Source organism: Nicotiana tomentosiformis, chromosome 2 (assembly GCF_000390325.3).
Source record: "Nicotiana tomentosiformis chromosome 2, ASM39032v3, whole genome shotgun sequence".
Lineage (NCBI taxonomy): Eukaryota > Viridiplantae > Streptophyta > Magnoliopsida > Solanales > Solanaceae > Nicotiana > Nicotiana tomentosiformis.
Genome location: NC_090813.1, coordinates 85,909,085 through 85,920,411, shown reverse-complemented (window position 1 = coordinate 85,920,411; position 11,327 = coordinate 85,909,085). Strand labels below are relative to the sequence as shown.

Genomic DNA, 11,327 nt, shown 5'->3' with positions numbered 1-11,327 from the left:
CAAATCACTCTAAGCTTTGGCATCTCAAGTGTCTGAATAAACTGAAGTTTTTCCTGTGACTACTTATACACCACAAACTCCCTACTAGAGACTTCAACCCAATTTTTGTCAATTCTGTCCAACCATAGTGGAGGACATAAACCACATCTTCTTTACATGCAAACGCTCCTGCCATTTATGGCCTTTGTTCAATCTACACATATCTCAAGCACACAACCTTGCCAAGTGGTTGAAGGATAGGTGCAACAAAGACACTACCATCCACACAACAAATGCCTCCTTTAAAACTCCATACTCCACCCTACTGCCTTTCATCCTCTCGAACATTTGGATTAACCGGAACTCAAATCTCTTCAACCATACTTCAACCACTACATGCCACAAAAAATTCATGATACAAGTTGCAGAATTCATATTACTCACCCCGACTACATCAACATCAAACCCCAGGCTACAAATACCAATAAGGTGGCTACCACCTCCTACAGTCATTACAAGCTAAACATTGTTGGGGCTCATGATCTAAATAACCAAGCCAGTGGTACTGAGGGACTCATCAGAGACCACAATGGCTTATGGGTTTTGCACAGAAGGCGACTGAGCTGCTTGCACTACTAGCAGGACTGGAACTCTCCTTCACAAAAAATCTCTTTTCAATTATAGTGGAATCAGATTCACATGTATTATGTAATTTATTTAAGGATGAACAATATCGATACTCACATCTTCTTAATGATTGCAGTTTTCTTCTTGATGTTGTTGGATTGGAGGCAACAACTCATATATCTCGGGAAGTCAACTCTGTGATGACTGCTGCGGAAGGCCGAGCAAGGCTATTGGTCCGTATCCGATATATGAGCGTATTCTTTTTTGATGACGTAAATGAGCATTCTGTAATATCTCTTCACCACTCAGCAAAAGCTCCTTCACCTCGTCCAACAAACAGTTTCTGGAAAACTGACGACATTTTCTTTAGAAAACCTGCTTTTTGATTGTTATGCAAATAAAGTAGCTTATCCATCGGCAATCGGCAGTGACAATTTTGGGACGGTGAAAGCTCACAACAGCATAGGGACAAGCTCCACAAAGCACTGCACTTACACTGGGTAAAACGACTAATTGAAGTCTTGCAAATTACACTTGCATTCAATACAAACAAATTCGGCCAAAAATGTTAACCTTCAATAACTGATGACAGCTCTTACACATTACATGAACGAATACAGTGAAGTGACCAACTGTAGACAACTGAGCATATAAAATCTCAACGCACATTTCAAGTAGCCAGAGTTCACACAGCATTCTAAGGATAAAACTTGTGCTCTGACTGCTGAACCACATCATGGGTCAAAAGGCCGAGATGAACCTTTGAATCTTGGATTGTGCCCTCTCCTTCTCTTCTGGCCCTTCCAGATCTCCTATGTTGTCATGATATTCCTACATCGCAAGTATAAACTTCAATATCAGATCAGACTTTAGAGTATCTTCAGAATAAGGGAAAGACTAGGCCTGACGATAAAAAAGTGAACTACATAATAGGAAGGAAAACAGCTTTCACATAAAAATCTGCATGAATTTCATTAAGGAATTAACAGACTATTCATGAAGATGGACAAGGAAAGTCATTAAGGAGTTCTTCCTTCCATATCTATCTTCATAAGTTACCACACCACAACACCAAAGTTATAGTCCAATAATCCAAGCATGAAAGAAACAATGGTCACTTGTTGAACAAAATCCAGAGTGAGAGATCGAAAGATCAATGCACTCCGAATAACCTGGTGCTAAAATTGGAGTTTGCACTAATGGGCTATAAGTCCTAAGGTATAGCTCTCGCGAGTTAACCTTGTCTCCAGATGTACCCAAGAATTTTCACTTTTTTTTTTGGATAAGCAGAAGAATCCAGGAACATTTGCTAAGGTACAATATAACTACCTTAAAGCAAACATAAGCAAATGAAAAGGAGGGAATGACACAGGAAAAAAGGACACGATGAGCAGACACCTGAAGTATATCTTTTACGTCTTGCTTAGTCAGCTTTTGTTGCTTTAGCAAAAGTTCAATCCTTGCTCTGATACGAGGATGCCTGCATTAAAAAGAACAATCAAGCGGAGGAACTTAGATATATTCCAACATCAGAAGAGAAATAGTATGTCAGGTGCCAAAACTTACTCAGAGGTCCAAAGATGACCCAGGATAACAGCTATCAACTGCAGGATCAGGGAGAAAAAGGAAGGACGATAAGAATGCCAAAGATGTGAGGTGGTAATGTGCCCGTAGAAGAGATGATAAGTACATAAATAAAGATGCCACAATTTTTTTGACCTGAAGAGTGTAAAGTCCAGCTCCTAACTTCCTATTGTACTTCTCATCTTCATCCATCTACAAACATGATAACCATAATGGCAATATAAATAAAATGCTTTAGAGAAAGACATAATGATGAGCAAAGACTAAGAAGTAAATGAACCTCCAAATCATCAAGTTCTAGCTGGTCAAACCGTTCAGCCTCAAGTTTCACTCTATTGGAATATCTGCAACAGCTCCAAGGACAAAAAAAATTGAAAACCAGCACAAAGTAATGAAATAGAACTATCAGCCTCAAGAGAACCACTGTTTTCTTGCACAGCAGAAGGAAATAGAGCAGGGTACTAGATATATATATTGCATGAGCAATCACCTCATGTAGAGTTCCATAAGCCTGTCAATTTTTTCGCACTCGTTCTCCACAAACTTACTTAACAATCTATCCCTTCTAGAACCTCTCAAGATTCCTCCTGTAACAGAAAAACTGAAATTAATGCAGTCATATCCAAGGTATACGAGAGATTCCTCCTTATTATTAAACTTATTCTTATAAAGAAAATGCAGTCAGAACCAAATATAAGGTAACGTTTTCTCTTTTTCTCCCCGCCCCCTAAGAAGACCCAGCACAGATGCTAATTCTTATGAAAGAGAAAACAAGAGATGATGGTACCCCATTCCATACAGTTTAGAGATGCATCACATAAACTAATGTTCCATCCTCCTACCCTTTCCTGCCAGTCTTTTCAATTATCTCTTCTTTTTTTTCTCTCCATATAAAGAGAAAAACATAAAAAGTTGACGTCCTCTCACGCCTATTCCGCCTTTTATTCTTGAATCATCTAGAAGAAAGTAAATATCCGTTTAGGTATGTATTTTTTAGACGTAATAAGGTTTTATGAGAGTATCCAGCAAAAAGAATATGCCAAAACTTTTTAACTGTAGCATTAAGCACAAAGGCTGACTTCTGGATTGTTACTTTTTTTTTTTTTGGTTTTGGGGGGGGGGGGGGGGGTAGACCAGTTATAAAACATACATCAAACCCTATGATCTTCTTTTACCACAATTGCGGGCATTCAAAAATTCCACTTTCAGTATATCAAAAACAGAAAAATATTTGTATTCTCAGATAGATTGTTCTCCAGTTAACTAGCCTTCTTACCAAATAAGGAAGCAACTAGTGATACAAGACGCTCTTCCAGTTCTTCTTTGTAGCGTTTCTTGTTAAATTCCACTTTCAGTATATCAAAAACAGAAAAATATTTGTATTCTCAGATAGATTGTTCGCCAGTTAACTAGCCTTCTTACCAAATAAGGAAGCAACTAGTGATACAAGACGCTCTTCCAGTTCTTCTTTGTAGCGTTTCTTGTTCTTTTTGCTCAGAGGTATCTGACAGTCAAAACATTTAAGCATAATAAGTTATATGAGTCAGTGATAGAACAAGGTAAAAAAACACCACATCATCCTAACAGCTCATTGAGATCAAGCAATAGAAACTCTTCCATTTGAGGAGAACTTGAGATACTTTTTTCTGTTAGTTTTTCATCTACTATATCTCATTAGTAAAACTGCTGATTTTACAATAAAAATGATATCAAATTAATGTTATGCAACAAATAGCCAAGCTCAGTAACAATCCTTATAAAGAAATAAGCTTACTAACAACTTGATAAGGGGAAGAACACAAACAACGAGATATCCTTAACTAGTCATGGAATTTTTTTAAACCATATCTGTAAAGCAGAACAAATAACATTCTACTCCATTCATCAACATCTTCAATCCTACCACAAGAATTGTTTACGAGACAATCTTTGAGAAAATTAACAAATTAATCAATCAACCAACTTTATCTCAGTCCCAAACTGATCGGGGTCCACTATGAATCCTTTATATCCATTTTTATCATAAAATTAAAAATTAGCCAATCAATCAAAATGCAATCAACTATGTCTCAATCCTAAACCAGCTGCGGTCTACTATATGAATCCTTGATATCCGCTCAGCTAAGCCAATGAACATATTAATCAGTCAATCAACTATGTCTCAGCCCTATATCAATTGTGGTTGACCATATGAATCCTCTTATACCATTCTGCTCAGTAAAATTAGTACGATGTCAAATCTAATGAAATTTGGAGAAAAAGGGAACTTGACTTGCCTTACCCATGAAAGCTGGAAAAGCAGTCTTTAACCCCATTACATCCACAAACCTCTCACATGCTGGAGGATAATTAGTCATAGCAAAATCTAAAGCCCTTATAGCCGACCCATAACACATTTTCTTCTGATTCATTATAATGATCATCAATTCTACTCCTTCAGATTTCACAAACCTCTCCTTATTCTCCAACGGCATTAACAAACAGCACAACGCGTCAAACAAGTTCTCCACCATCTCCTCCTCATCTGGCGACTTAGGGTCCTTTGATTTATACATTGCCACAGCTTGTAACAACGCATCCACGCCGTTCAATTGCCCTAATCTCTTCTGATTCCCCGTGCTGCTCTGCAGCAGAATCGCCAAAATTTCCGATGCATACTGCTTGTTTCCATCAAATTCTCTAACTTTTATCCTTGTCAATAACCACTTCATTAACTTCGTCCTTTCGCATACGAGCTCAGCCACCGAGGTTTTCACTTCGATGAAATTCTCAATAGTCGCGAGTATACTGTAAATGGCGGCGGACTCGTCGGGATCGGAATCGGATAATTTTCCTAGAAGCTGAACGAGTAATTCTAATGCATTGTTCTCGACCAATGCATCAACTAAGACTTGCGCCGGCTCGTCGTTGTCCTCGAGAACATCCTCATCAGTTAGGTCTTGTAATAAGCCGACAACGTCAATAGCGATATCCGTGTTTTCGTGATTGAGGAGGCTGGTGATTGAAGCAACGGTGCCGAGATTGACAAGTTCCGGGTAAAACTCTGGGCCTCCGGCGACGATTTTAAGCTTTTCGATTTCTTCATGGAGCTCGACTTCGGAATCCGCGAACTTCTCGGGTTGGTCCGGGTACTTGAGACGGGCAGCAATATTTTCCTTAAGACGTCGTTCGAATGAAAGGACGAATTTTTTCACTGTTTTGAGATCGAGAGCTTCCACGGGGTTTTGTTGAGATTTTTCTAGGGCTTCGAGTAGTGATAGGTCAATGCCGCCGTTTGACGCGGCGGAGGATGGCGGCGGCGGTCTGAAGGTTTCATATTCATCATCTTCATATTCGGCAGAGTTTCGCTTGCGTTTTGCTGCTTCCATGGCTTCTGGCAAAACCCTTGGCTACCCAGTTCCCAGTAGCAGAAGAGCTTCCCCGAACTTCTCAAACACAAATCATATTTGCCTTTTTACCCCTCATCTAGTTCAGTTTTAGCACTTTGTACCCCTTCCTTTTTCTATTTGATACTTCGACACCTCTAAAAGCTCATTTTGCCCAATCCATTCATTTGGATAGTATATGGATTGGTCTTTATTCGAGTCACAATCACCAAATTTTGTGATTAGATATTTAGGATTCGTCTTCACTCTTCTCGTAAATAGAGATGCAATATTAGTTAGAACTTTGAAAGTTGGATAAATGGCTAAAAAGATGAGCTGAAATAAGTGTATAGGTATTTTATTATTATTTTTACACGTGTATACGGTCAAAATCGGTTTCAACCTTCATATGATTAGTCAAAATTGGAACATAATGGACCGAAGGTCATCTTCATAATATCAGGTATGAGATCCGAATCCAGGTTACCGAACTCAAATTTATGGGACCAATCAAATATCGTACTCGAAGTCATTACCGAGCTCGAATCCAAATCGAACTATGATGCGAAGCGGCTTTATCGAGCTTGAGTCAATATCGAGCTCGAGTCAATATCAAGCTCTAAATCTGAAAACCAACCAATACCAAGTTCGATCAAGATCGAGCCAAGAGACAAGAGTCGTTACAGTCGCACTAAGGAGAGAGAATCTCAGCGGGAATTAGGGAAAAACTATTCTATCATAAGTTCCCCACTATGTATTTTTAATTATATCCAAAGTAGGATCCCTCCACTATAAGAGAGGTGGCTATTATTTCTGTAAAGCATCCAAGATTAAGGCATTGATACACTCTTATATTTTTTATATTCATAGAGAAAAATATACTGATATTCATATAGAGATTATCCTTTTTTGGGGTTTTGTATATTGATTCGTCTTACTTGTTCATAAACCATTTTCCATTCAGTTTGGTTCGTATTTCATTCTTTATACAGCCAATACTCAATATATTTCTACTTACTTTCCGATTTGTGCCAAGTTATACCACGTAACCTTAGAACTACGTATAAATTCAACTCTATCCATTTTTTGGGTAAACACTTTGGCACCCACCGTGGGGCTAAGGATAACAATGGTTGTTTGGTACAAATCTCTACAAAACACACCATTTTACACTTGCTCTTGGAAGTATCTTTAATTTCAGGTTGAAAACGATGAACTCTCAATTAATGGCCCTACCTATCGACAACGAAGTTGGCCTTCAAGATGAGAATAACAACTTAACCCCCCGGGGGGGAAGGCCACTCGTTGATCCCGTTGGAGCTCGGGTCGAAGAGCCAATAGACGTCAATTCACATGCAGCCATCGAGGTGAACCAACGTTCCGACCCTGAAAATAGCATTCATGGTGGAACTCGGTCTGTAGCTCAAAATATCCAAAATGCTGAGAAAAACGGAATCAGCTTGCGTATGATCTTCGAGATGTTACAAGCTCAACAAGTAGCAATAGCCCAGTTGCAGAGCCAAACTCAGGCACCGACCAGACTCGAGCCCAGTCCCCCCCTCCCCCAAGAAGTCGCCCACAAAACGGGCTAGCTATAGTAAGGCCAAATGAGCAAGAATCGAGGACTAATTCCGAAATTGTTAAGATGCTCGGAGAACTGACAAAACGAATAGAGTTAGGAGAAAGGAGGATCGAGGCAAACGACAAGAAAGTGGAAACATATAACTCTAGGGTTGATCAGATCTTGGGGGCACCACCGATATTGAAGGGCTTAGATTCCAAAAAATTCATACAAAAGCCTTTCCCCCCGAGCGCGGCTCCTAAACCGATCCCAAAGAAGTTTCGCATGCCCGAGATTCCTAAATATAATGGAACGACCGACCCCAATGAACATGTCACCTACTACACAGGTGCCATCAAAGGGAACGATCCAGAGGACGATGAGATCGAATCTGTATTATTGAAAAAATTCGGCAAAACCCTGTCAAGGGGAGCAATGATATGGTATCATAATTTACCATCTAACTCTATCGATTTTTTTGCTATGCTTACAGATTCTTTCATAAAAGTACATGTTGGGGCCATAAAGGTCGAGACCGGGAATTCAGACCTATTCAAGATAAGACAAAAGGATAACGAGATGCTAAGAGAATTCGTATCTCGTTTCCAAATAGAACGAATGGATCTACCACAAGTCACAGACGATTGGGCTGTTCAAGCTTTCACTCAAGGTCTAAACAAACGAAGCTCGATGGCTTCACGGTGGCTGAAGCATAACCTGATCGAGTACCCAGCTATTACTTGGGCCGATGTGCACAATCGCTATCAATCCAAAATAAGAGTCGAAGACGACCAATTGGGTTTTGGGTCCGATATTAAAAGGGATATCGACCGAGAACCAAGGTCAAACAAAGATCAATATCAGTCGTATAACGGAGATCGTAGGGGTAGCGAACCTTCACGCAACCCCATACGAGGTGAAAAGAGAAACGATCGAAGCCAAGGGTCTCGGGGGCTGATGAACAGGAATGGGTTCGACAGGCATACCGGACCCAATGAAGCACATCGGTTATTGGAGTATAACCTCATCATTGATGCATCCGCTATCGTGTCGGCTATCGGACGCATCAAAGATACTAAATGGCCTCGACATATATAGATTGATCTTGCCCAGAGGAATCCCAATCAAATATGTAAATATCATGGCACTCATGGCCACAGAACAGAAGATTGCAGGCAACTAAGAGAGGAGGTAGCCTGGTTATTCAATAAAGGACATCTTCGAGAATTTTTAAGTGACATGGCCAAAAACCATTTCAAAACAGGGATTTCAGGAGACAAAACGAACAAGAAGAGCCACAACACATCATTCACATGATCATGGGTGGGATCGATACCCCCAGGGGCCGGTGCTTAAGCGCACTAAGATGTCGATTGTAAGAGAAAAGTGATCCCGGACTCAAGATTACACCCCTGAAGGAACACTGTCCTTTAATAATGAAGACACGGAAGGAATCATGCAACCACATAACGATACACTGGTAATATCTGTACTTATGAATAAAACTCAATTTAAACTTGTGTTAATTGATTCAGGTAGTTCGGCCAACATCATTCGATCGAGGGTCGTAGAGTAACTCAGTCTTCAGGACCAAGTCGTGCCTGCAACCTTGGTACTAAATGGATTCAATATGGCATGTGAAACTACTAAGGGCGAAATAATCATGCCAATTAACGTGACATAAACCGTCCAAGAAACGAAGTTCCACGTGATCGAAGGCTATATGAGATACAACGCCCTGTTTGGAAGGCCGTGGATCCACAATATGAGGGTTGTACCCTCGACCCTCCACCAGGTTTTGAAGTTCCCAACATCGGAGGGAATCAAAACGGTCTACTGGGAGCAACCGGTCGCAAAAGAAATATTTGTCGTCGATGAAGTAATTTTGATATCATCATTATTATCAGTAAAAGGATCAGATTTGAAGGAGGAACGGAATACCAAATAGCAATCACAAACTTCAGCTTCGACCCAATTAGCGAATCAGAAGACTGATGAAGATAATGAACATAGGATCCATCGATCTTTCATGGTTCCCAATGATTCCGACGCCACCCAATCAACAATCGAAGAACTGGATCAAGTCATACTAATCGAATATCTGCCCGAACGAAAGGTATACCTGGGGACCGGGTTAGATCCCGAGCTCAGGAGAAAGCTTATTTAATTTCTTATAGCTAACATAGACTGTTTCTCTTGGTCCCATCTTGACATGACAGGGATCCCACCGGAAATCACCACTCATAAGTTAAGCTTGGACCCAAAATTTCACTCGGTAAAACAAAAAAGAAGGCCCCAGTCCGAGGTCAAACATGCCTTCATCAAATACGAGGTAACCAAACTTCTTAAAATAGGGTCCATTCGGGAAGTAAAGTACCCTGAATGGCTAGCAAATGTGGTGGTAGTCCCTAAAAGGGGGAACAAGCTCAGAATGTGTATAGATTATAAAAACATGAATAAAGCATGCCCTATGGATTCTTTTCCTTTGCCTAATATCGATCGTATGATCAATGCCACGGCCGGCCACGAGACTCTCAGTTTTCTCGATGCCTATTCCGGATATAACCAAATACAGATGAACCCGGGGATCAGGAAAATACCTTATTTATCACTAAGTACGGGGACTCACTGTTATAATGTAATGTCATTTGGCCTAAAAATTGCTGGTGCAACTTATCAACGCCTAATAAACAGAATGTTCGAAAAGCAAATAGGAAAATCAATAGAAGTTTATATTGATGACATGTTAGTTAAATCCCCGCGAGTAGAGGACCATTTAAAGCATTTACAGGAAACTTTCGACATACTAAGGGAGTACAATATGAAGCTCAATCCCGAAAAATAAGCTTTCGGGGTTGGCTCGGGCAAATTTCTCGGTTTCATGATGTCCAATCGAGGAATCGAGATTAACCCCGATAAAATCAAAGCAATCGAGAACATCACAGTGGTAGATAATGTAAAGGTCATGCAAAGGTTAACGGGACGGGTAGCCGCCCTGGGACGGTTCATTTCGAGATCCTCAGATATGAGCCACTGATATTTCTCTTTGCTTAAAAAGAAAAGCAATTTTTCATGGACTTCGGAATGTCAGCAGGCTTTGGAAGAGCTAACACGGTATTTATTGAGCCCTCCATTGCTTCATACCCCGAAGGCAGACGAATAGCTTTATCTGCATCTAGCTGTATCGTAGATAGCGGTAAGTGGAGTCCTAATTCGAGAAGAACGAGGTACGCAATTTTCTATTTATTATGTCAGTCAAACTTTAGGCGAGGCCGAAACTAGATATCCACACTTAGAAAAATTAGCGCTTGATTTAATAAGTGCCTCTAAGAAACTAAAACCATATTTCTAGTGCCATCCAATACATGTTGTAACAACTTATCCTTTACGAAATATTTTACACAAACCTGAGCTTTCAGGTCGATTGGCCAAATGGGCCATAGAGAATGGCGGGTACGACATCGAGTATCGACCTCGAACCGCTATCAAATCTCAAATATTAATGGACTTCGTGGCTGACTTTATGCCGGCCTTCGTACCCGAGATCAAAAATAAATTACTGATAAAATCGGGTACCTCTTCGGGAGTCTAGACCCTTTTTACGGGCGGTGCCTCGAACGCAAAGGGGTCCGGACTGGGCATCGTACTAAAATCACCCACATATAATGTAGTTAGGCAGTCTATTAAAACTACAAAATTGACTAACAATGAGGCCGAGTATGAGGCCGTGATTGCAGTTCTCGAACTAGCCAGAAGTTTGGGAGCCAAGGTCATGGAGGCTAAATGTGATTCCCTCCTCGTATAAATTACAAGTGACTCTACATCGATTTAAGGAATGGACTTTGCAACATGTGCTTCGAGAACAGAACAGTGAGGCCGACGCTCTTGCAAACTTAAGTTCTTCGGTCGAGGATGACGAACTCGACTCGGGAACTGTCGTACAACTCATGAAATCAGTAAGCGAAGAAGGCCACGCCAAAATAAACTCCACAAGTTTAACCTGGGATTGGAGAAACAAATACATAGAGTACTTCAAGAACGGGAAGCTTCCGTCAGATCCAAAAGAATCAAGGGCTTTGCGCGCAAAGGTAGCACGATTCACCTTGTCCGAAGATGGAACACTATTTAGGAGGACTTCGGTGGTCCACTGGAAATATGTTTGGGATCGGGAGACACCGACTACATCCTACATGAGATTTACTAGGGCACTT

General features: G+C 40.6%; 1 protein-coding gene across 3 annotated transcripts; it reads right to left on the bottom strand.

Annotated features, from left to right (window-relative positions):
* Positions 1 to 1,103: 1,103 nt before the first annotated feature.
* LOC104106700 (uncharacterized) lies at positions 1,104 to 5,695 on the bottom strand. Of its 3 annotated transcripts, none has more exons than XM_070195678.1 (8): positions 4,467 to 5,693; positions 3,613 to 3,694; positions 2,681 to 2,777; positions 2,475 to 2,534; positions 2,326 to 2,383; positions 2,173 to 2,210; positions 2,005 to 2,086; positions 1,104 to 1,437 (listed from the first exon to the last, which is right to left on the bottom strand). In XM_070195678.1, the coding sequence occupies exons 1-8, from the start codon at positions 5,556 to 5,558 to the stop codon at positions 1,348 to 1,350; spliced, it is 1,599 nt and encodes a 532-aa protein (XP_070051779.1). In that variant the 5' UTR covers positions 5,559 to 5,693; the 3' UTR covers positions 1,104 to 1,347. The 3 variants fall into 3 exon arrangements, 2 of the variants coding, with proteins under 2 accessions (XP_070051779.1, XP_009613597.1); XM_009615302.4 differs by having other exon boundaries at positions 2,326 to 2,382; positions 2,471 to 2,534; positions 4,467 to 5,692; XR_001971320.3 differs by lacking the exons at positions 1,104 to 1,437; positions 2,475 to 2,534 and having other exon boundaries at positions 2,017 to 2,086; positions 2,326 to 2,382; positions 4,467 to 5,695.
* Between the last annotated feature and the right edge of the window lie 5,632 nt (positions 5,696 to 11,327).